Source organism: Psammomys obesus, unplaced genomic scaffold, assembly GCF_907164565.1.
Source record: "Psammomys obesus unplaced genomic scaffold, mPsaObe1.curated_primary_1811, whole genome shotgun sequence".
In the NCBI taxonomy this organism is placed as follows: Eukaryota; Metazoa; Chordata; class Mammalia; order Rodentia; family Muridae; genus Psammomys; species Psammomys obesus.
This window is the reverse complement of record NW_026590905.1, coordinates 3,225,331-3,251,404: the sequence shown is the minus strand read 5'-3', so window position 1 is coordinate 3,251,404 and position 26,074 is coordinate 3,225,331. Positions and strand designations below refer to the sequence as shown.

Sequence of the window (26,074 nt, the reverse complement as noted above, 5' to 3'; positions counted from 1 at the left end):
CACACACACACACACACACACACACACACACACACACACACACACACTACATGTTTTTCCAAAGGTATTTCAACAGAAAATGAAACAAGCATTTAAGTGTACCCTAAAATGAAGCACTTCTTGGAAAAAAAAAAGCGTTTTATTTGGGAAGATCTCAAATAAAACTGTTGACATTCTGTAATGGCTTCAGCTTAGCGCATCTAAGCTCGTTTTTTGTTTTGCCACCAAACACTTCCTGCCAGCACTAGAGAGAGTGGCTGCTTTTGCCAAAATCGATACTGGAATTCAGAGAGCTTTGATGCTTAGTGGGTTATTTTCTATCTCTGCTGCTTGGCTGTGAGCTCACGAAGGAGAGAAGGGGTCTATTTTGCAAACCTCTGCTCAAGTGACTGGCCCCGTATTTCGCCAACAGTTGCCACTCAATACCTATCTATTACACGAGCAACTGATGGTGGCTAGGCATAGTGGGAATGCCAGAAAGCCTGAAAGAATGTCAGGTGCAGAGTAGGCAATCCATAAATGACTGTCGAATCAATCAACCTAGAAACACATTCGGTTCTGAGAAACCAACCAGCTAACAAATACTAGTATAGAAAGTTCAGCTTCTAGATTGTATCTCATTATTGAGCTATTGAGATGGTCTGACCCAGGGGCTTCCTTGATCAGCCCATTTACCTCCCTAAGTCACTTTTACTTTGCAAGTATTTTCAGTTCATGCTTGCGCATCTTCTCTGTGAGTGAGTTTACACATCTTCCCCTCAGCCTGATACAGAGGGTTTAGCTGCCTTGACCTCTCTGTGTCTTTCCATGTGGATACAGTACCTGTTCAAAAGAGGTGGGGTTGGGGGGAGTAGAGGACTGCCTTGTCTGTCTGAATGAGCAGCAAGCCAACACTTTCCATACTCAAGCTCAATTCGTGTGCCCTCCAATACCAACAAAACATGCTGCCTTTCAGCGAGTTAAATATGAATCACTGGAAGGAATCTGTCAATCACAGGCCCTAATTTTGTCTCTAAAGGGTTTCAGCTAAGGGTGATTCTATATGACATTTTAATTCAGCTCACAGTCAGTATAATTATATTCCAGAAAAAAAACAAGTAGTTCCAAGAAGTAGAGCACTGTCCAGCTACTCCCTCTGTCACTTTCTCCCTGATCATCTCCACTCCCTCCTCCTCCTTCAAAGTTAGCCTGAAGTGCCCCTTAGTCCCTTTCTGCAGGCCCACAGCAGGGCAGGGCAGGGCAGGGTAGCCTCAAAGATGCTCTCTGTCCTACAGGTCAGGTTTGTTCTGCATAGTCACTCTCTAGCTTGGATAACACAATGGAGAAGGCCAGTCCCTCCAAGATTCAAGGAAAGTGAGTGAGACTGACCTCAGGCCAAACTAATAGGGACACACCACAAAGGACCAGTAAATGTGGGCTCAGAGGCTCAGATGAATGAAGGGAAAAAGTAGGAGTGGTGGGTGATGACTTACCTCCTGAGGATGTCCTTGCCATCCACATATTTGCCGATCACAGAGCCAGATCTCTGCTTTCTGCTTGCCTTGGCAGCAGCTGTGTTTGCCTTGGCTGCCTTATCTTTCTGCAGAAACACAAAATGCCCTGAGATACACCATGCCTGTAGATATGTCACGATGCTTGGGAAGAAATGAAGACTCTATCTAAACAGGGCTCTGAAGAGAGGCAGGACAAGCTTTCCTCTTCAGTCACCCACTCTCCTGTATTTCTACGCCCCCCCGCCCATCTCTCCCATTTAGGATTCCTTCATCTTCTTTCCAGAAATGCACTCAGAGAAGGGAATACCGAGTGGAGGGCCTGGGGCCTCCTGTGTCATTCTTCACAGGAACTGGTAATTTGTAAGAGATCAAAAGAGAAAAAGATACATGCTACATAGGAAAATATTTTAAGTCACTCTCTTCCTTGTTGGCTTTAATCTCCCAGAACCCAGGAGGAGCAGGGCTCAGAGGAGCAGAACCCAGAACCCCTTTGCCAAGAGTCTGAGACAGAGTTCTTCCAGCTGACACGGGTAGTCAGACCACAGGAAGAGTACCGCCTTAATCAGCCTCTCCATGCTCCCAGACGAACCACAAGGGGAGGAACTGCTGAGCCCCCAGCAACCTCGAGGGCATGGCTTTAATGATCCCAGGCAAATCTTTAATTGTTATGCTGCATCAGTGGAGCTCCATCCCCCTTTCTTTGATTCCCTACTGGAATTCTTCCTTCTACCCCTTCTCTCTCAAAACAAAATGAATTTGGCAGGGGGAGGAAAGTGAGGTGAAGGGATTAGGACGACATTTGGTTGGGAGTTTGTTTTTTTTTTTTTAATCAGAATTCCTTCTAAAACAATTATAATCATTATCATTATCAGACAAACATGTGTAGGCTTAAGTATTGCCCTGATAGTGCACACAGGTGGGCGGCTGAGATGATTGTTGCTGGTTGGTGATGCGAAAGAAACAGTAGTGGAGCAAGGACCCTCAGGATGGCAGCATAAGCCAGGCAGGGCCTAATTCAGGGTGTGGCAACTCTCAGAGGCTGGCTGTATTTAGGTTACTGCTCAGCCAAGGCTGCAGCACACAGCACATAGCACACAACACATTCTCTCTACGATTTTTTCCCCCTCAAAAATCCTTATAACCTGGGAGAAAGAGATCAGGAACTCCCCTTCCTTGTATGAGAGTTGGAATCATGTTGAAGGTGACCAACGCCTTCTCCAGGGACACAGGAGTTCACAGCATGATAATCTTACAATTAGGAGGTCTTATTGAGCTGCCCTGCCCCTTCAGCAAATCCAATGTCTCCCTTTTAAAAGGGAAAAGAGAGGAGTAGCAGTTCTAGAGTATCTTTTATGTGTCCCACTGTAAAGACCTGTGAATGTCATACTGTTTGGGAAATTATGGAGCATTGTGCTCAGGTGTATAGAGGAGGTCCATATAGAGTAGAGGTACGGTTTAGGTATGTATAAAGTAGAGATAAAGTTATACACATAAATCAGCTGTGTAAATAGCTATGTGTGCATTGCAGCTTTGCTTTCTGACAGCATAAAGTTTGAGAATTTCATCAGGAGATAAAATTTTAAATGAAAGAACAAACGGAGCATTCGACTTCACGTGACCATGACATTTCAACTGCGCCATTTCACGATGGAACTATCACTTTTACATCCAAGAAATGTGTGGCTCTCCCAAACATTGGAGTCTGATTGTGCCAAGAGGAAGTCATTTCCCTTCATGGAAAAAAAAAAAATCCGTGCGTGGTTACCTTTTTACTGCTTGCATATCGCATACACTGTGAGTGTCAGGGCAGTCTTGATCAGTCCTGGCATGGATCAGATGGCCCCTGGGCCTTGTCTCCCTCCGCTCCCAGTCCCAAAAGAGCACTGGCCAATTACCTGAAGACTTATGTCCCGTTCATCCCGGAGATGTTTGTTCCTTTCCCTGTGGACAGTAAGGGAGAGCTATTCAAACATGGACTCTGCAGCTGACAGATCCCATTAGCCAGCCAGATGGTATGGAAGGCCGGGGGATGTGGCTATGGACAGAGGAAGTTCATGTGTAAATCAGCGCAGGGACAGGGGGATAAGACTGAGTGGCCTTGTGACACATACTGCCCTTGAGGAACACTCAGCCTCCATGACATGGTACAGGATGCTGTGTCCCCCTGTGACTTGTTGGTGGGCTCCTTCTCTGCCTTCTCTGAAGGCAGATCTCCTGGAACAGGTGTTGATTGCCAAACTTTGTTCAGCATCCAGGATGCAGGAGTGAGCCACCACGGAGTTCTGTACTCGGAAAGTGCACTATGCCTGTAGAATCAGATTTCGGGCTGTCCCAAGGAACGACAACCAAGAAACAGGACCTGCAATGCCATCCCTCTTGAAGAAAACACTGGCAGCTTGTCTCATTGTTTTCAGGGACACAGCCAGGCCCTTGGGACAAGTCTGGGGAAGAGATGTGGAAGGTAAACCCTGACAATGGCCAAGTGAGCATCTCACACTCACTTGTGCTGAAGGACCCTTGTGCTGGCTAAGCAGCAAGTTGGCAACCCAATGAGGACTTAGAAGGCCTCTGAGATCACTGCTTCATGGCAAAGTGTACTCTGTTGTTTTCTATTTTGTTTATTCTTTCTGTGCAGGACATGAGCAGAGGTTAAGGAAGTCCTCATGTCTCACACTCCAGACATGGTCCTGGTCTCACCACTACCCTACACTTCACTGTCCCGCTTCACCCCTGCCCCACTTTCCAACATTCTCTCTTTCTCCTGGATTCTTGGTGATTTCACTGATTGGGAAATCAGCCTCAGCCCCTCTGCTTAACTGTAGTAACCACGTGACAGCATAGAGAGGCTTTGGGCCTGTGAGTCTGAACTTCACAAAGGCTTATCTCTAAGAGAAAGATCTGTGAACATCAGTAGAGGGCCATGCCATGCCCTCTATTCACTCTCATTGGACCTATCCCTCCGTTATTTTTTAAGTACAATAGAATAAAAAAAAAACAAATTAATAACACAAAAACAAAATCAAGTGTCCTTGTACTCTTGTTCTCTTCCTAGAGCCTCCTGAGAACAAAGACCTTGTCTCCAGTGGTGTAGAATATGGCCTCTTAAGAGCTCTTCCATCTCCTGACCAGGGCAGGCCTCATCTCACTCCAAGCAGAACACCTCTTTTTGAATTCTTCACCACTAAACACATCAGTCGCTGGCCTCACCTTGCCATCACAAAAACAGTCACACGACATTTCATACGCACCGGGAAGTGATTCAAAGCCACTTGCACGTTGAAAACAAAGAGTTAAAGCCCTTTGTCATCACTGTGCCCAGTGAGGCCATCAGCAGATGGCACGTACAGCCTATGGAAAACTATAAGCAAACCCCAAAGGCCCACCTTTCTCCTCTTCTGTGCTTGCTTTTCTTGGTACATCCTAGGCCAGTGAACTCTGAATTTATTTCAGTGGGTTTTACAAGATACGGAAACTCCTTTCTTAGCCCTGTGTGTGATGCATTTGCTCATTCTACGGCTCAGGTAAGAGTCGGTCAGACATGGATTTCCGTTTGGTGTTACAGCAATCAATTCATTTCTCAGATACCAACATGCTCTTGGTTGATACCAGAATAGACCAGTACCTCCCAGACTCAATGCCTTTGTTGAAGGTGAGATTTTATACTTGTCATAGAGTTGCTGCCCGTTCAGACCTGCCCATTCAGACCTACTCCTTCTCAACCAAGGACCATGAACTGTCCCAACAAGACAGCAAGGACGAGGAAGAGCCTGACACACAGAGGAATGAACTGTAGAGGTAGGAGGGCACGTGAGTAAACGCCTCCCCAGAGGGTGGTACTCAACAGCCCACCCCACACACTGGCGACTGCGGAAACGTGAGCACTCTTGGCATCGTGTTGTTCTAGAGTACTGGCAGGGATGATTTCCCAGATGTACCCACCTTAGGAAATCCAGCTGCTTCAGAAGGCCCGACTTCTCCCGCTGGAGACTCTCTGTCACTCGGTACACTTCCCTAGAAAAGAGCAGACACAGCCAAGTGAGTGGTGGCCTGGGGCGGGGGGCTGTCTAAGCTACCGTTGTACAAAGAAACAGTGGCATTTCAGAGAGGAAAGAAGGGAGGTGGGGAAGGAGAAAATGAAGGAAGAAAAGAGAAAGGAAGGCAAAGTGTAAGGAAGGGAGGGAGGCAAGAAGAGAAGGAAGAAAAGGAAAGAAAAAAAAAGGAAGCAGGAGCAGGCAGCATTGGAAACTCAAGTTCATCTCTGTTCTCTCAACCTCAGCATGGAATCTAGGTGGCTCTCCAATCTCACCACCAAGGGCCCGGAGTTCGGATTTCCACAGCAGTGTGGCTCTCTGGTGGAGAACCCCCAACAGCCTGATAAGCTTGTCACTTTCCATCTGACTGTGTTCACTGGGCTGTGAGGAGAGTCACCCCTCTGCCACCTCTCAGTGCCATTACTGAGCAGCTGACGATTGCATCAGCCTGGGGACCCTCCCACCAAACGCCTAATAACTTCATTCCTTGAGCGTCGTCATCAGTGTCTTTGCTTTCTTCTTCTTTACAGAATAATTACAAAGTCACTCGACGACCATAACAGACTGAATCAAATTCTAAGTTCACCTCAGACAATCCTAATTAAGCAACATAATTCTGCTGGCTCCTGCGGAGATGTGAATTCCTCACATTTTATTACCAATTATATTTAATTTCAACTTAGGGGAAAACAGTGCATTTCCCATTATACAAACTGGATCCCTGAGCCCCTGCCTAGGACTCTGCTCTGATGAGCTCAACACAGGAAGCCCTGCCTGCTCTTGTCAGGTCCTTGCTGCTGAAGAGGCCTGGGCCCAGCTGGGTGACTCTTCTGACTAGCTCCTACCCCACTGCCCAGGGACAACAGAAAAGATGTCTCCTGCTGAGGAGAGGCAGCTCACTATAGAGCTGAGGACTGTGTCTTCAGTGTTTGAGAAAGCAGTTTATAAACCTCATGCTATGCAGATCTTCTCTGTCTCTGTGTACAATACTAAGGGACACACACACACAGAGAGCATACTTATGAAAATACACATATACCCACACATACATATATCCAGCTATACAGTGTTTGTGTGTTAACCAAAGAGTATCTTACAGTGGCTCTTGGATATTTGACTGACTAACCTTTTAAGTCCCTCTGAATTGAAGTTTTCTCTTCCTGGGTGATAGCTAACTGGGAGAGAGGGAACCATCTGATTTTTGTTATAGTGCTTGGTGGGAAGTGTGTAATTTCCCTCACAGAGTTGCTGTTGGCTTTGTTTTTTAGAAAAGAGATAAGCTATAACACATATTCTACAAAATATGTTTTTAAGTGAAAAAGGTAAAACAAACCTTTATGCCTGGCTGGCTGCCATTCTCTAAAGAAAAGTGTGTGTGTGTGTGTGTGTGTGTGTGTGTGTGTGTGTGTGTGTGTATGTGTGTGTGTGTGTACATGTGTGGATGTGCTCCCGTGGGTGTTTGCAAATGTGTGTATGTGGATATATTCACACATGCATAACAGACTCCAGAAATAGACCACCAGAGATGGGGGTCACAGGAAGAGACCAATCTCTCTTGGGGAGTCACTCTTTTGTATCTTGTCTTAAACTATATCTTCAAAATAAAAGTTAATTAAAAATCAGCTCAGGGGAGCAGCTTTTAGGCTGGCCTTCATTTTTGCATTATCTCGATGCCTAAGATTTTTTTTTTTTTAAATCTCATCCTCAAATCTAATTTTTCTACCTTCAATGTCTTCAGAGAATGGGAAAATTAATTTTGCCCGTTCGGGATTCTTGCTGATAAATGATTGAGTCTGTTTACTTCCTGTCTCCTCCTTCTCCCCTCTCAGCAGCTCTGAAGCAATACCGCATTACAAGGAACATTGATAGAAAGAGGTTTGGGCCCTGGCCTGACCTTGTAGCTGGTCAGGTGGCTTCTCTGAGCCTCTGATTTTCCTTTGTGAAATGGACAGCGAACAGAAGCTTTATGGTACTGCCAAGGGTGTTGGTGGGAGACTCCACTCTCCAGAAAATAAGGCAGGACTCTTGCTGGCCCCTCCCCTGGCTTCCCTGGGTGGAAGGGTTCTCTTGGACCTGTCACATCCCTGAGATATCCCAAGCTCCTGATCACACGTTTCCTGCCTCTCTTCTCCTCCTCACTCCCTTGCCTCCATCTTTTCAGAGATTGCACCTCTGGCTGTCTTAATTAAGAGTCGTGAAGATTTCTGACTGCCTGGGCTGAGTTGTGAGGCTCAGCACAAGTGTTTGTTTTCCTTCGCTGTCTTAATGTCTCTGCCTTCCGATGTTTGCAGTTCTCAGAGGCTGGCTAGATTCAGGCTGCCTGAATCCCTAATTCTATAGTAAGCTAGGTACCTGTGCCTTGGTGCCGTACTCTCAGGGTGGAGGAACTGACTCAGCCTGTTTATGAGGAAATGTATGGTCCCCCTGACTAGCCATCCAAAGCACTGCATGCGGGCTGGGCTCCATTCTAAGTCAGCTTCTTGGGAGTCATTTATTTATCTTACAATGGGAGATCTCTTACCGGGTGATATTCCCAGGCAATTCATTCATTCATTCATTCATTCATTCATTCATTCATTCATTCATTTATTCATTCATTCATTCATTCATTCTCATCCAGGCAGTCCATCTCAAATGGTTCTGACTCCAAATGGGAGTAGAACTGTTGGGGGCATTTTGAATGTATTCCACATACCAGAATCTTGCCAGCACTGAACAAAGGCACTTAGGATGCGCTGTGCAAAGCCTTTTCTGATTGTCAGTCCTACTATCCCACGCCCTGAAGTCAGACCACTGGTACACTTGATGTCTTTCAGGCACAACATGACCCTTGGCAGAATGGATGAAGGATGTGAATGAATGAAGAAGTGAAGAGCAAGTGAATGAAGTGGGTTCTGGTCCTACCCATGAGTGGGTGTGTCTGGCAGGCTCACTATTTAACTTCCAAGATTGCACTCTCCTTGCCCCTCAATCAGACTGACAATACACCAGGCACATAGGAACATGGCAGGATCAGAGGAGATAAGGTCAAGTTCTTGATCTAAGTGAGACATGTTGAAGGCCAAAGGTTCCTAGCATGGAACAATGTCCCACGACTCTTTGTCAGGTGAGGACATCCATGAGCATGTAGATAAATCAATGGCCAAATAAATATGCAAGTCCCTTTGGCTGGTCTTAGAGTCCTTTGTTCCTAAAACCCAATGTCCCCAAAGGTGAAGGGGCTGCTTTGTCATCATCCCCTCCAGCTTCAGGTGAAGACCCACCCACTTTGCTCTCAGGCATGGCTCTGCCTTTGTCTAGCTGCCTGAGTGCAATGGCTGGGCCCTAAGAGCAGTGAGCAGGAAGCTGAGCTTTGAGAGATATATGGTTCCCTTGAGTGCTCAGACAGTCCTCTCACAGGAACACTGCTAGAAAAAAAAAATGGCTAGGGGTTGAACTATTATTCCAGAGCCCTGCCACACACGAGTCACATTGCCAGCTGACCTCAGAAGTCTTTCCACTCTCATCTACCCGAAGCCCCTGGCCTCCGGCCTTCAACAGGAATAAAGGGCCCTCTGATATTTCATTCCTTGTTTGGGTTGCCTCCTTATGTATGGGTAGAACAGCAGGTCTTTCTAACTGCATAATAAATTTTGGGGAACCAGGGCTGTGATGGCTAATCCCGGTTGTCAACTTGACATACCCAGGAAGAGGGAACTTTAGTTGAAGAGTTCCTTCCACAAGACTGGCCTGTGAGCATGTCTGTGGGCTGTTTTCTTGATTACTAATAGATGTATGAGGGGCCAGCCCACTGTGGGCAGAATCATCCCTAGGCAGACGGGGCTGCACTCTTTAAGAAACATAGTTGAGCATGAGCCGGAAAGGCCAGTAAGCAACACTCTTCCATGGTCTCTGGTTCAGTTCCCTCCTTCAGGGTTCCTGCCTTGGTTTCCCCTGATGGTGGGATGAAACCTGTAAGCCAAATAAACCTTTTCCACTCTCGGGTTGGTTTTGGTCAGTGTTTTAGCACAGCAACAGAGAGCAGCTAGGGCAAGAGCTATTTCTTGTGAAGCGCCAGCACAGCATTGCTTTGTTCAGTAGGTCTCAGATGCTTGAAGAGGGTTAGAAGTCTCAAAGTGTCAGCAGTCTGTATGTGTGTGTGTGTGCATGTGTGTTCATGCCTGTCACCCCAGAACTCAAGAGGCTGAGGCTATGGTCAAGGCCAATGTGGGCTACACAGTGAGACTCTGTTGAAGAAAGGAAGGAAAGAAGAAAAGGAGAGAGAGGAAAATCCCAGTGAATAAGGACCCCAACACTCCACCTCACACACGGACCAGGAAACGGGTCTCTGGGAGGGGAGATCCTGATCCCCACCACAGGACGCAGCACCCTGCAGTGTCTGGGACTGGACTCACATCTCCTTCTCCTGCTGCAGCTCACAGGCCTCTCTCTGGAGGCTCTCCAGCTGCTGCTGGGCCTCCTGGAGTTCGTGGGAGGTGCGTTCCAACTCACGGGCCAGCTCCTGGTTAGTGAGCCTCAGCTTGGTGTTCTCAGCCTTGGTCTCATGCTTGTCATTGTGCAGAGCTGTGCATTGGCCTTCCAGCTACAAAGCGGGACAGAGAGGAAGGATGAACAAGGGCAGGACCATAGCTGCTTCAGTCCCATACTGCCCTCCAGCCCAAGTCAGCACAGCTCTGCTCCATCAGTCCCATGTAGAGATCTGCACATTCTGTCCCTCCTGTCTCCACATGGGACTGCTGGATAGGCCTGGGGTGGCCCTGAAAAGTCCACTGTTTACCTGTGTCTTCTCTCCCAAAGGCAGCATGCACTGGAGACCCCATTGAAGTACCTTTTGTCCTCAAAGCCAATGTCTTTACCTTGGTCCCTAACAGGGTCAGAGAACAGCAAAGTGGCTGTTCATCATGATGCTACCTTCCCTGTGGTGAACACACATAGGAAATTCGTCCATTCCCTTTCTCCTCTCAGCCACAGGCGCCCAGTTCTTTTCATCTAAGAGACAGCTTTGCTCGACTGCCTCAGACCTTGGAGATTCTGAGGAAACAACCAAACCAGGTCAAACAGACCTTGTGCTTTTTCTTGCATCCCTGAAGTGACTTTAAGATGTGCATTTTGATAACTTCAGCTCTTCTTGGCTGGAGAGTGGGCTTTGTGGAGCCTCCAACCCTCACCAGACAGAGCAGCACACCAAGGCAAATAGATCATAATAAATTTAGTTTCATGAATGTGGCCAGTGAGGGGAGAAAAGCAGCAACAAGGAATGCTGTGAGCCTCTCATGAGGCTCCTGTGTTATTAGGCAAGCGTGCAGTAATTAAATGGAGTGGCAATCATTCATTTGAGGGATAAATTTAATTGTTATGAATGTAATGCATGACAGAAAGGAGGCTAAGAGGGACTGAGAGGCAAAGCTGATTGTGGACAGAGAATGGAAAAGCGGTGGGCAGTTCCCAGGCTTTGCAGCCTCTTGCTAGAGAGAAGAAGGACATTTAGACCTGAAGCCAACGAGTGGCAGGGGCAGCAGCCCCAGCCTTAACAGGGGGATCTCCAAGCTGATGCTCATCTCACAGATTGCTAAAAATAACCTTTGCTGTTCCCAGGAAAGCCACGTGGCTGGGTCTGTCCGTGGCTGGATTTCTTCCACCACCAGGCAAACTGAGACTGGAGGTCAGGGCTGCCGTGGCCTCTCTCCACCACGAGGTCTTGCTTTTCTGAAAAGTCTGCTGAGCAAGACAGTCGGCCTGGCAACCTGGTTCCACCAGCCTGGGGTCCTTAGCTCCAGACACAACTGCTGCCTTGTAGAGTATACCACAGAGGCTGTCTCTCTCCTCAGGTACCAACCGGGGAGTGACTGGTGTTTGCATCTAACCCGTGTCCCAGAGGCCGTCGTGGACTCTTTCCTGGCATGTGGGCAGTTCTTTAAAGAGCCTTTTCCATCTGGGGGTGTCCACAGCCATGCTGAAGAGGAAAAACATGTCTGCACTTCCTCTGGAATATCAGCGACTACACAAGTGTCTCTGTACTCCCTCTGGTTCCTCCTTTCTTCTGCAGGAAGCCTGGACCAACTTCAAGGTTTAGCATCCATTCTTACCTTCGGGGATCATTATGTGAAACTGTCCTCAGACCCCCAGGGGCTGGGTGACTCACAGGGACACAGAAGGCTACAGGGACATCTCTAGGCTAGACATCCGATTGTGGCTCTGCCTACGGCCATCTGTGATTTTTGCTTTAAATTTTAAGATGTTTTAGCATTTTGACACAGGGTCTCGAGGTATAGCCCAGGCTGCACTTTGAACTATGCCCACAAGGCTGCTCTGGAACGCACAATCCTCCTGCCTCAGTCTCGCCAGTGAGGCAATTACATGCACGTGTCAATACACCCACCTCGTGGGGGGACTTTAAAGGAAGACACACTCAGACCCGCAGGTTTAAAATCCCGTGAGCGAGAGACAGAGGGGGTGAGGCAGAGGCAAGATGAGTTGGAAGAGCTGAGGCGTCTCCGCAGTGACCTACCCTCCTCTGCTTCTGATTGAGACGCTCCAGCTCCTGCTCCTTGGCGCTCAGCTTCCTTTCCAGCTCCCGGCTGCGGGCCTGGAACCTCTCTGTGTCCTGTTAAGCCAGAAGAGAAGATGGTGGGTCCTAACCCCAGCGCACCCGGCATACGGCCTTGTAAGAACTCCTCCATCAGCTGGGCCACCACTCCCTTTTCACTTTGAGGCTCTTCCCCTGAAGCCTCAGGCGTCACTGACCCACGTACTCCACCACGGAGGACCCATGAGACTGTTAGCGATCCAAGATGTGCTAGAAAACTTTCTGTGGATGTGGCCATGTCCTGTGGCAGTGCCCTGCTGTGCTTTCCCGCCAGAACAATGACCTAAGAACAATCACTGGGGGAGTGATACGGGGAGAAAGGAAGCCTGGGAAGCCAACCTCCCAGCTGTAAATATCTAAAACAGCTTCCAACATGGAGCTTTTAGTTCATGATGGACATCGTCACTGGTCCCTTAAACCACACTAGCTCTGGGCACAATGCACAACTCCTGCCTCCTGGCGGATCTGAGTGTTCACTGCTCACCATGATTCAGGGGGCCTGGGCTACGCTCCTCAAGACGTCTCTGCTATGCACTGGACATGCTCCTCCCTTCACGCCCCACCCTGGGCTTCTCCTCACAGAGCTGACAAGGCTTTTGGGTACCGATGCGGTGCTGTCTGGCTGCAGTGTTGCAGAGAGTGTGGGGTTTTGGAGGCCCACCATTACCAGCAGAGCCAGGAGGGGTGCAAGACTTCTAGGTTTTGCATCAGGAAACTTGGGTTTGAGTCCCTCCAGTGTTCTTCTAAGTTGCTTTATTTTTCTGGATCTTGACAGAATCGAAGCCAACAGCCTTTTGCCCCCTGTAGCACTCTACTTACAAGGCAAGGAAGGGACAAGCTATTGAATATACTGGAAAAGAAAACAACACACCAGGAGCTGCTGAAGGCCCCAGGGTGGTCCTTGGTAGAGAGATGGCCTCAAGAGGGGAGCAGCTGTGGGATATTGCTCTTGGTGACTAGAGGGGTCCTGGCTACCGTGTCTGTCAGATCAGCTGTTTCTGGCTTACAAGCCTTTGGTCACCTTTGCTCAAAGGTGCGTGCCTCTTCCGGTGCTGCTACTTGCTCTTCTGCTCACGTTCGAACAGATCAGCGACCAGAGGTGATGCCACAAGACATGTGGCATCCTCACCTGACTCGTATGCAATGGCCCAGATGGAGTCTCCTCAGACAGTCTCGACCCTCGCTTTTGTTTGGTGAGAATCAGCTGCAAGGGACCTACTTAGCTCACTTGGCCACTGCTCATGGAACAAGCACCTCATGACAAAGGCTGGAGCAGCAAGTGGTTTCTGAATCCCACGCCGATGCATCCACCCTTACAGGTCTCACGGGGTATACTACTGACCCTGTTAGGACATCACTGGGGGCCATCTCCCAGGCTGGAGTTAGGGATGTGAACGAGTGGGTATTTTTCTCATGGTCAAATTTACTGATATGGGTACAGTCAGCATCCAAACTGTGGTCAGAGGCTCTGGCCTTTTCTATGATGTCACAGATGGTATTATCCTTATCCTAACTCTGGGACCAGTGAAAGGCTGTATCTACAGTCTTAATGGCACTGCCAAAGTCATCATTGGAGTTTTCATGTTCACAGCAGAAGCTCAAGAGCAATCACTGAGCTTTCTGGGCTGGGCATTTAGAACCGAGAAAGGAGAGTCTGGGAGGAGGCACAGTACCAGAGCGAGGTCATCTGAAATGATGCTAACTGGTCCTTAATTCCTTCTCCTGCAACCTCACTCCCAGCCCCCACGCCTGCGGCCACCCTTTGTTGTTGGAAACATACCTCAACTATAGTCATGACCTGGGCAGAGGGGACATATCCTCTGAGCTTGTCTCCTCTGTGCAGTCTGTCATAGGATGATGGAGGAGGCTTTCCTAGTGCAGATTGGGGGAGCTGCTGTTGTTGGAAACTATTTTAGATCTGCTGATGGATGAGTGCGGATTCCATTTGCCACATACACATCCAGTTTGCCTGAACACTGGAACAGCCACAACGGTTTAAAGCACTAAAGGACAATAGGGGTGGTCTGAAAATAGTGGCAAGCTTCCGGGGGCTCTGGCCAGATATTTCGGGAAGGCATTCTGATTTCCCAGCAGTGTGAATGGCATCTGTGATGCTAAGTGGAGCAGTGGTGTGGATAATCCAAAGCAGCAGAAAATTGAAATCTGGATCAAGGGAAGAGCCTGAGACAATGGCCTGGGCTTAGTGCTGAAAGGAAACCAAGGCTGCATTCCAAGGCCAGCAGCTCTGCTGAAAACTCATAGAGAGGGGTACATGGAAGGGAGAACAGAGTTCCCCTTGATCTTTTTCTTTTAAGTGGCAAACATAAAACAGATTAGCGTGGTAGAAGAGAGGGTCCTCACCTCCTAAAATAACAAGGGCTGAAAGGCTGAGGTACATAGGTCTAGTAACAGGGGTGCACCAGAAATGGGGGTACATCAAAACATTGGTATACCAGGAACATGAGGTATACTGGGAATAGGGTGCCCTGGGAATAGGGGATGCTGAGAACAGGAGTGTGTTGTAGGCAGGGGTTCACTAGGAGCTAGGGTGCCCCAGGAATGGGGGTACCAGAAACATGGCTGTACCAGAGCAGGGGTACATTGGGAACAGGGATATACGAGGAACAGGGGGTACAGGCTTCACTCTTGGTACTAAGGATGGTGGCTGTGGGTTTTTCTTGGTGAGTTGTTTAAGAGGAAAGGGTGAATGGCCTCATCTCTAATCACTGTCTCCATTGGGGGTGGTATGTTTTGATGGGCCTGCTATATAAGTATAGGGGCCCGCTGTGTGACACCCAATGTCCAGGTCATTGTAGCTGCAAAAGTATGCTCTCTAATTCATCCATCACACATATCCTTCTTCCTTCCTACCTACCTTATTTCCTGTTTCCTTCTCTCTCTCTCCCTTTCTCCCCTTCTCTCTTATCCATTCAACAAAATTTCATTTATTTCTCTTTATCTATCTATCTATCTATCTATCTATCTATCTATCTATCCATCCATCTTTTTCCTTCCTGGTTCTCTTCTCCTCCTTTTCCTCCCCTTTCTCCCTTCCTTGCTGTCATTCATCCAACCACAGCTCTATGCATTCACATGCTCACTCACACATTGATTGAGCAAATATTTATAGAGCATCTCCTACAGTCCAGGCATGCTTGAGAAACTGAGGTTGGGTTAGTAAGTAAAGGAACATACATGTTAGGAGGAGGAAACAGACAACATGGAATAAAAATAAATAAGTATACTATACACTTTACTTGGAAGTGATAAGTGCCTTGAACATTGAAGCAGGGGGACAAAAAGAAGGTTATAGGAGGATGCTGATGATTTTATTGAGGAAAGATGTTCAGAGCAGGTAAGTTAACCAGCCATTATTCCCCAGCACCAGGCCCAGGACTGGAACACTCACTTTTAGAAGGAACTGTTCCCTTTCGCTTTTGATCTGCTGTTCCATTTCCTCATAGAGATGCTGGATTTCTTCATCATAAGCAGCAATTCTCCTGAAGGTGACAAAAGGAGAATCTTATAGAGTCTTCCCCAAGAGCCGCTTATCCCTCAGCTATAGTTCCCAAGACCCTGGGGCCATGGATGGTTGATGACTGTCTAAGTCAACCTTAAGGATCCTTCAAGGAACTTTCAAGGCTGACTAACGAGGCAAGGCTGCAGCTCACAGAGGCCAGCTGTACTGACTATGGTTGCTAAAAGGCATCCTGGGCCTTCTCCTGTCTTCCGGACCACTGCCAGACCACCCGTGTGCTCCCAGTGAAGCTGCCCCAGAATCTCTTCCTTGACTCTTCTTTACTCCAGCACTGAGCCCTGGTCTCCCACACTCTCTACCCCTCCTCCCTCTGATGCCTCTGCAGGGAGACAATCTGAAATTGCACCCTGTAGGGGTTCCTTCCTGCTCAGTGTCTTGGTGTATCCCATCTTTTGGTGCATTCTCTACTTCTCTACACTAACCCCGACACTGTGCCATCCTCATGCAATTGTCAGCCTAAGTCCACGCTGGTCCCAAAGATTCATGAGGACAATGGGCTTCTGCAAAGGAAGGGGTCCCATGCCATCCGAGACACAGGGCCACAGATGCATAGCAGGAGACTCCTGGCACTGGTTAATAATGGCTGGTGATGACACAGAAGTGACCTATTCCTGTCCTGTCTCTCAGCACCCTCCCCCCACCCTAAGAGCCCTCAGGACTTGAAGCAAGTGGTGGGATAGACATGTTTATTCATGTTTGTGCAGTGATCCAGAAGACAGGAAAGACACTGAGCAATGCCCCTGTACCTGGCTTTTTTTTTTTAATGTGGGTTCTGAAAATAGAACTCAGGGTCTGGTGATTTTAAGGCAAGTGCTTCACCAGCAGAGCTACCTTCCAGCCCATGGTAACCCCATTTTCACTAGCTCCCACTTCCTATCCTTTTCCTCTCTCTTGTAGAAAGAAAAAAAAGCAACAACCTCTATCTTGGTGTTGTGGCTTTCAAGAACCACTTTGAATGTGCAATGTATACACACACACACACACACACACACACACACACACACTTGTCACTTGCCACTCTAAACTCCAAGATGGCAAGCCCACTCTGACCTTCATGGATGGGCACATTATTAATGGAGGAGATAGCGTTCATCATCAGCTCTAAGAAGTAGTGAACAGACATTTGAATAAATTTTAAAGAATGTAACTATTCCCTTGAGTCTTCCATCATTTTACCCTCACATCCCATGTTCACTTGAGACTCCAGTCTAAGGCCAGGCTTTCTCTACTGTCCCAGGCTTTTCAATGGTCCAGTCGCTGCCCTTTCCTCTCTGGAAGGGAGAGAGCTCACCACACATACACGCTAAGCAACAAGGAAAAGCCGTTTTGACTAGCATCCTTCCAGCTCTTCAGAAACCACATATTGGACCCAGACCAAAGAACTGGAGTGACAGTTATGGTCAGGGACATCACCTTAGGCTCTGAATTTCAGTCCATTTGTTCCCCACCCCACCTCAAGACCAGAAACTGGAAGCAGCTCCATAACAGCTTTCAGGTTGTGTTCGGCAGAAGCTGCTGGTCTGTTTGGATTTAACAGTCCGGGTTGGCTATGAATCTGCTCAGCATCCAGGGAATGTAAAGTTTCCTTCTGGCAAAGAGCAAGACATCTCTCCTTGTAAATGACAGGTGTGTGAACTTGTTATCTCTTCTCTCTGCTAACCCGTCACGAAAGAGAGGAAGTCATGGAGGGAACCGTAAGAAGAAACGGGCCCATGTTATGAAATAAGGACACCTCAAGGTCAGGAGTAGACATGGTTCAGAGGAAGCAAGGCGTTTTTCTCTTCGGCCTTGAATTACCCTTACACGCTTCAAACAACCTAGAGGCTGGATGGCAAGTGACATCAGGTAAAACTTCAGGTGGCGAAAGGCAACTACATAAATCCTGCAGAACCAATAAAATGGGACGAGAGCAACGTAAAAACTGATTTGGCTCCACTAAAGCAATGCTAATTAGAGCCGTTCGTGTAAGCTGTTTACCATGCCTAACGGCCATGCCAGGCATTAATTCTATGATACCACTAAATGTGTTGTATTAATTTTGCTCTAAGTTTCACTTGATTAAATTAATACCCTTGATGTTTTTCCATGCTCACATGACAGCTTGCTCGTCATGAATGAACTTATTTTACAAAGCATAAGTGAAACCAAAGCAGACCCAGTCTCTGACTAGTGCCCCATGCTACCCCTCGTTTGCAAAAGCTGGCGGTACTGCAAAAAAAAAAAGCCCTGGGTCCTTGATGGGCATCGGTGATGCTGGACCCTCCTAGACTCCTTCGTGGACTCAAGCCTCCTGGGCGATTCTGCAGGCCTGAACGACAGCATGAACCTCTCAGGGCAGAACACACCGAGTCCCAGGAATGGGAGCATGGAGATGCTGTTTTCAATAAGGTATCACTCTTTCTCAAGGCTCAGGAGACCCTTATTCCAGAACAGGCTTGTCTCCTCAGTGCAACCTTGAGCAAGTGCTCTGACATCCTCCCTTCCAGGTCGCTCCTGCCCTAACATTCTTTCCAGCATTACCAGGATGGACCAAGTAGAAAGTGAATGCCAAAAGCATCCAGAACCACAATGCCCTAATAAACGAACAGAATTATTTATTCTTGTAATTAGGATCAGGAGCTGTGGGGCAAAGAGAGGAGCAAGTGGCTTCTTCCAAGGATGAAGGGGCTGGGTCTGGAAGGGCTCAGAGGCATCGGGAGAGGACGAAAAGGCTTAGCTGCTAAAAGCTCCCATCAGAGTCCGTCACAGGCTCTGGCTGGGCAAAGCAGAAGCTGCAGAGCAGGGGTGTGTATATCTGTGCAAGCTCCATGGTAGCTGTGAGTGCAGCGATGACCAGAGACACTCCAAGAAGATCTGTGCATGTGTCGTGCAGAAGCTCAGCCAGGCGCGCCATCTTCTGCAGCCAAAGAAAGCCGCGGCCTGTGCTGTCTGCTGATTCTGTGCGTCTTTGTCGCCGTGGTGTCAAATCCACTCTCACTGCACAAGACGTTGAAGTGTTCTCTGAGAGAATCCACCCATCTCTCCAACCTCACTGGCACCTTGTTTGAACACCTAGGACAACTTGCCCCTCCATTTGAGCATTTTACATGGGATTTTAAGTAGTCCTGATCTATGTTGGTTTCACTAGGGGCCCAGTCTCTGTTAAGTTACAAATCCTGAGACCTTTATATCACCTATAATATAATACTATATTCACCTCTTGGACTCAAGAGGTTGATGCCAGAAACCTGTAAGAACCTGTAAAAACCCGTAAAACCTGTAAGAAATCAAACCCAGATGCTAACTGACCATAGTGAAGGAACACTAGGTTCCAATAAATTGAAGAATTCCAGGATTGGAAGCTTGGTCCCATCCAACCATTTTTTTTTTTTTTATTTTAAACACTGGTTTTAAAATCCTCGTCATGGGGTTTACAGAGATGGCTCAGCAGTTAAGAGCACTGCGCCAGTACCAAATGGTTCACAACAGCCTGCTCCAGCAATTCCAGGGGACTCAGTTCCCACCTTCTAGGGTACCTGCACATGTCCATAAATGAAAATAATAAATCTTGAAAATATAACCCTTGCTGCTATTTACACCAAGTAGGGTAGGACACTTTCTGTGAGTGGGGACCGGCTGTCTTCTTGAGAAGTTCTGTCATCTTTGGAATATTCTGAGTCACGGAAACACGCATTCCCTTGAGTGTGCCCTTCAACAGAAACACCCTCCATTAAGTTTTGAGAACATCTTCTTCATGTTCAAAGGGGATGCCCTGGATCAGGCCACACCCTTCTCTCTCTCCCACCCTGTTTTGCATAGAATCTCTTTTGCGAGCCCTCACACCTGAGTCTTCTTTGAACAGAAGGAGGGACCTTCTCAGGTCACTGGGGCCTCAAACCAAATGCCCAGTGCCCGAGTGTGATTTGTGCAGAGTAGAGCTGATTGGTGTCTCTCTTGTCCTCGAAGGTGTGCGTCATCTATTCATGCAGCCGAAAAATCTGCGTTAGCTTTGCCTGGCAGCTACATCACAACTGATGGGTTTTGTCAGTTAAAACTCCTAAACTCTATGTGATGGCTCTCTTTAAACACTTATGCCATTAAACAAACCTTATATCCTCAGCCTCTGCCTCTTGTGTTTTGGACACAGGAGAATTCCCCAAGTGTCATCCTGTTAGATGCCATGTTTATCGGCATTATGATAATGGGTCCCACCTGGCCATCCACTGTATTCAATGACCGTCTATGTTTTATTGACATTACAAATTTAGCTTCTGTTCAGAATATAAGCCAAATTATCCATGATGCTTGTTTCAATGATTTTGTTTATCTGAGAGGTGTTTTAATGATTAATTTTTTTTCTCATGTATGTAGGTAATACATTCTGATTGCTCTCATCTCCTTCCCTGCTAGTTCCCTCTCACCCCTGTCAAGCTTTTGTGGGTGGTTTATTTACCTAATTTTGTGTGTGTGTAGTGGTAGTGGAGTTGAACCCAGGTTTTTTTTTTTTACATCCTGGCTAAATACCTTACTAGCAAGCTATACCCTCTCCCCAGAAAAAACATTATTGTAAAAACACGCTAACTTTTTATTTCTTGCCTTATGGCGTTATAGTAGAAGAATCTAGAATATATTGGGAAAGTGTTTACTGTTTGGAATCTATTAACCTATTGTCTGTAGCCAAAAGCATTATTAATTTTTTATAACTTCCGTGAGAAGAATACACATTCTCTTTTTAAGGTACATTTATTTTTTTAGCTTGCTGTTAGATGATTTGAAATGCCGCCTGCCTTTTAGATACCGCTTGCCTTTCATGTATTTTTGCCCAACTACTGTGTCAAATCTGAGGTGTTTGTCAGCTTTGAAACGCCTGCTTTTTTTAAACTTAATTTTCTTTTGTTTTCCTGAAAGTTTCTTCTGGTATCCATTTCTGCTGTGTTACTTGGTGCAAAAAGATTTATATCTTTAAAATCTTGGGGTGGGGTGAGTGCATATGAGTGTGTGTGAGAGAGAATATATGCCTGTGCACGCATGTACATGAGTATGCATGGCACGCATGCATATTTGTGTAGGTGTGTGTGCTCATGTGAGCGTGTATTTGTGTTTGTGAGTGCATATTTGTGCATGTGTGTTTGTTATGTGTGTGAGTGTGTGCGTGTGTGTGCATTGTTTGTATGATTTGGGACAGGGTCTTCCTCTGTAGCCCAGGCTGGCCTCATGTTCAGGGCTATCCTCTCATTTCATCCTCCCAGGTGCTGAATCTTCCTTCTGGATGCAATTTCACGTTGCTATCAAGCTGTCCTTCTCACCTTCCCTTATTTACGCTTCCGAGCTACAAGTAATATGTGGGCATAACTAGCCAACTGCCCCTCTGCCAGCCATTCCTAAGACTCTCCCTGCTACGCCCATTCCCATTCCCCAGTGATGTTTACTTATCCTGTCCTCAGCTAGTAGGTGCTAGGCTACAGGAGGAGGGGAGACAGAGAAGAGGTAGATGGAACAGGCAGGGAAGGGGGGGGGCAGGAGTTCTCTGTGAAGCGGAAGGACAGGCATGTGGTGAGGTAGCCACCCAGGCTCAGCAAGTCATGAGCACTAAGGCATACCCTCCCTCTCAGAGCCCCCTTCAGATGATGGCTGGATAGTGCCGTGGAAGGGACCACGGCAGCTCAGGCGAGAACCAATCCCTGAGACAGCTGTGCTTGCGTTACACTTCATTAGATCAACAACGGGGAGGCCTGGTTCTGACATTTAAGAACTTTCTGGCCTTGGCCAAGTCACGACACACCAGTGATCTCCAAGTTTATACATCTGAAAAATCAGAACGAGGCTGTTACGGTTAGCGGTAACGTTAACGAGGTTAAGAATGCCTGAGGAAATATGCAGAGCAGACAGTAGATAGAATGCAGTTCATAAACTCTAGTTAAATAAAGTCTCTGGGACCCCCATAGACTCTTTACACATCAGCAGGGGAAAGCAGAAATGGGAGGGAAAACACACATCAATATAGAGGGAATGGAAGGAGATGCTGAGGGAGTGAGGAGGCAGATCTGAAAGAGTAACTGTGCACAATTCACATCACTCCAACACTGGAGCCTTTCTTACAGTACTGCTATGGGCAGAAGGATTTAGACCTAAGCTCCAGTCTGTATCCCAGGGCTAGAGACGTATAGAAGCTTAGCATACAAAGTCCAAAGCCACAGTGGATGGACCAGAAAGAAAAGGTCATGTACCATGAAAAAATTCCCGTAGTCTCTCTATGGGCTCTGGCTGGCAGTCACAGCGTGACCTGAGAGCCCCGAGCAGAAAAGGTGGAGGGAAGCTGCTTTGTCTTCTGGTGGGGAGGGGCCAAGACTTTCCTGGCTGAGCCTAGGAAAGACAGATTTTTCAACAGGTAGGGGCAATGAGGGACCTGAAAGGAGGAGTCAGGTGGAAGCCAGGATGAAAAAAATTCCAATTTTAAGTCAGAGGATAACACATCACCTAAGACGTCTGACTGTGGCAAATATTCCCTCTTGTAAGATCACCACTGGTGCTGTGTGTGTGTGTGCGTGTGTGCATGCGTGTATGTGTGTGTGTATGTCTATGACTATCTCTGTGTGTGCAGAAGTATATGTCTATGATTATCTATGTGCAGGTGTGTATGTGTCTCTGTATGGGAATGTGCATGTATGTTTCTTTGTCTCCGTATGGATGAATGTGTATGTTTTTGTATATCTGTGTGTGAATATGAGTGTGTATGTATGTGTGTGTATTTGTGTTGTGAATGTCTGCCTGTATCTCTGTATGTGAGGGCATGTATGTTCATGTATGTTCCTGTGTGTGTGTGTCTATGTATGTATGACTCTGTGTATGACTGCATTTATGTGTATTGTGTGTGTATGTGTGTCTGTGTATGTATGTCTGTGTGTACGCGCGTGTGCATTTCTGTGTGCGATATCAGGCAAATGGGGTGCTAAGGATGGGATACGTGAGAGGGAAGAAGTGGAGAAACTCAGACTCCAGAGTAAGTTCCAGTCTCAGAGCTGGCAGTTCCCTCTAAGATCATTTGCAAAAGCTCAAGGTGAGATGTAGTTAGCAATAGCTTACCTTGCCAGCCTCCCTCGGGGGCTGTGAAACTTAATTAACCTTCACAGAGTGCTTTGCACCTCCAAAAGTGCAATACGTGGAGGGAATCGTTGGCGCTCAGGCTATGCGGGCTCCAGTTAGCAGTATGCAGGGGCACCGCCATGTCAAAACAGGTCACAATATCGTGTTCCCACCCCCTCTCTCCTCGGCCTTCACTTACAGGTGTCGGGGACGTCAGAAGGTCTCTGAAGCCATTTACTCCACCAGTCGGGTTTCTTCTAGGCAGGGGTGTGCTAAAACCATCCGAAGACTAAATAACTTCTCCCCTTGACCTTGGAGAGAAGACGTGGGAACTCTCTCTGTTTCGGACGTGCCTCAGCATGAGCCTGAACTCCAGGCAGTCTCAGAATCGGCGCCTGGCCTAGGATGGCTACTGTTCTGATGTCATGTCTGTTTGAGCGTGGGCTTGGTTTGAGCTCCCGGTTTGCAGACTGGCAAAGTGAGGATACAATGACAGTGAGCCCTTTGACCACCAGACTGAGTCACAGGAGCTCCAGCAGAGCGTGTACAAGCCAGCAAGACTGCTCAGCTGGTAAAACCATGTGACTCATAAGCCTACTGACCTGAGTTCAGTGCTGTGAACCCACAGTGGAAACAGAAAACCGGTTCCTGGAAGCTGTTTTCACACACACACACACACACACACACACACATACACTGCGGCACACAGCTTCTCTCTCATAATAACTAAAAATAAAAACAGCTTAAAACATTTTTTTCAAAAGGAGCTCAAGCATTTCCAACCCCAACTGTCTTTGCTTGTATGTGAAGAAAATGACTCAGAATAGGGGAATGAGCAGGTGAGAGAAGATCAGAGGGAAAAGGAGAAGCCAGGCTTGACTCAGGAGGAGGGGGCACAGTTCCCCCACTGCCCACCATCCTCTGACGCTTCCTCCAAGCAGCCTTGGGCGTGAAATTGATGATACACATTTGCAGCTAGTACTGTCAGCATTCCCAGCTCCATCTGGAGTCTGGCCCCTGGGAAGTAAAAGGAAAGAAGTGAGGTGTGGGGACCAACTGCATTGCAGAGCATTTGGACAGAAGTTGGGAGGGTTTGGTGTCCTTCCTCATATACCCCAAAATGCACCGCCTGCCACAGGGTGAGGACCTTAAGCTGGAGAACTCTCCAGGAAAATGAAAATAATAATAAAAGGAAGCAGGCCGAGCAGCAGCCAGCTTTGTAGCTGGAGACTCACTACTGCCCCCTACTGTCTCTGTCACATAACTGCAGTCTCTGGACTGCAAACAAAAAACCTTGAGGGTCCCTCCCCCTCCGCCCCGTGGTCCTTTCAGGTTGGTTTCTCTGTGTGTATTAGAGAGTACACATGAAAGGAAGGAAAGTGTAAGAGTATAGAAAGTTCTGCAAAGGGTTGACACTGGCAATAGATTTCAAGATGGATTCTTCTTAATGGATTCTGTTACCTCTGTAGCATTCTTTCATCCCCCAGATTGGGGGGGGGGGGTCAAGTTTACAAATAACAGCACAAGCAGCCATCGTCTTTCAGCTTGCTCACAGGGCAATGCCAACATTGTGTCTCTGTCTCCATTCATATCACGCCCATAGAACACATGCATTTGATTAAACCAGGCATTCACCAAGAATCTCCTACCTCAGCCTATACGCATTAGAAGGGCGGCCTGGAATATAGATTTTGTGGGCTAACAACAACCAAAAACAAACAAAGAAACAAAAATACAACCTAGCAGTCTCTGAGAGTCATGGAACAGTGAAGCTACCTGGAGCTGCATGGATTCAGACATCTTTTTTTTTGGCTTCTGTGATGTGTGTGTGTGTGTGTGTGTGTGTGTGTGTGTGTGTTCTGGATTTTGCGGATGCCTTCTGGAAGAACAAACTGGAGCGGTGTGTCTAGAAGCATGTCTGATGCTTACTGCCACCCCCACTCCCAGGCCCATCCCTGGTATCCATGAGTTTAGATCCCCTGGGGGAGGGGCTGAGGACTCCGTGAGCCTCTATATGTCCTCTGCCCATTCCCACACAAGCGAACATTTGAAAGCCACCAGCTGAGGCCTTCCAGAAGGCAGCGAGCACCCACGGCACATAAGGGCCACCTGCCATGTACAAAACACTTTGTTATTCTATTTGGAGTCAAGGCCACGGACATGACGGCTTCCCTCCCTGGCTAAAGCTCCCTGTTTCTAGAGCTCCGTGCCAGGGAAATATGGTGATGAGAGGGTGAGTGATGGCTGCTCCGGCGGGATGCCTGTCCTGCTGTGTAATATAGGCTATCCCTGTCATGGTCCCTTCCTGAAGTCTGGGGAAGCGGCTGCGGGCAGGAAGCATCTGGGTGCTGGCTGTGTGGGGTTTGAACTAAAGGCCCAAAGGCACTCAGACACTACCTGCGGCCTTAGATGAACAAGGTGAGCTCGGGGAGATGAGGTACTGTGGCCAAGAACAGATGGCTTAGGGCAGACACAGAGCCGATCAAAGACAAGTGAGGTCTTCCACAGATGCAGACCGGGAAGCCAGGCCAGCATTTCCAGGCCATGGGACTACGGGAATGGAGCCTGAGCCAGGCTGGCAGGTCAGCCTTGATCTTGAGGAGGCTTCAGACCCTCCCCAGACAAAACATGACACTGTCACCCTGACTGAAAAACATAGATGTCAAACTTTTACCCACAGTCACGTGAACTAGACCCACACTGAGGTGGGATCCTGGCATCCCCATGACTCGCAAGATCCATCTGAACCCACGCAGCTCCACACAGGAGCAGCACGCTGCACCCTCGGACTACAGATTCTTTTTGGTTCCAGAAAAAGATGAGTGTTGAAAGTGTTCCATGGCAGGGGCTGGAGAGGTGGCTCAGAGGTTAAGAGCACTGGCTGCTCTTCCAGAGGTCCTGAGTTCAATTCCCAGCAACCACATGGTGGTTCACAACCATCTATAATGAGATCTGGTGCCCTCTGCTGGCGTGCAGGCAGAATACTGTATATGTAATAAATGAATAAAATAAATCTTAAAAAGAAAATGTTTTATGGCAAAGAACGTCCTAATTTGGCAGCCAGAAATTCCTCCATAACATCTAATAATCTATAGCTCTTGGTGTGGGTATGAAATGTCCCCAGTAGGCTCACGGGTTTTAAACTTTGGTCCCCAGTGGGTAGCACTATAGGTCCTTTAGGAGGGGAGGCCTTGGTGGAAGTGGTGGCTAGAAGGTGAGCCTTACTTGTTTTAGTTATGGCTCCCTCTCTCTCCCCCCTTCCATCCCTGCCCCCCCCATGCATGTGAGTTCCTGTGTGGGTGCATGTATGTGTCTGTGTGTGTATGTATGTGATTCCTGATCTACTGAGATAGGAATAAGCTTT

General features: G+C 47.7%; 1 protein-coding gene across 4 annotated transcripts in view; it reads right to left on the bottom strand.

The window, feature by feature from the left end:
* The window catches only part of Cracr2a (calcium release activated channel regulator 2A), an 89,486-nt gene that overhangs the window by 27,081 nt on the left and 36,331 nt on the right, over positions 1-26,074 (bottom strand). For all 4 annotated transcript variants that reach the window (XM_055609469.1, XM_055609468.1, XM_055609470.1 and 1 more), the window contains exons 6-11: positions 15,520-15,610; positions 12,033-12,128; positions 9,919-10,106; positions 5,433-5,504; positions 3,389-3,434; positions 1,473-1,579 (exon numbers count right to left, since the gene is read on the bottom strand). In XM_055609469.1, coding sequence (XP_055465444.1) covers positions 1,473-1,579; positions 3,389-3,434; positions 5,433-5,504; positions 9,919-10,106; positions 12,033-12,128; positions 15,520-15,610 — 600 coding nt within the window. The remainder of the gene's footprint in view (positions 1-1,472; positions 1,580-3,388; positions 3,435-5,432; positions 5,505-9,918; positions 10,107-12,032; positions 12,129-15,519; positions 15,611-26,074) is intronic.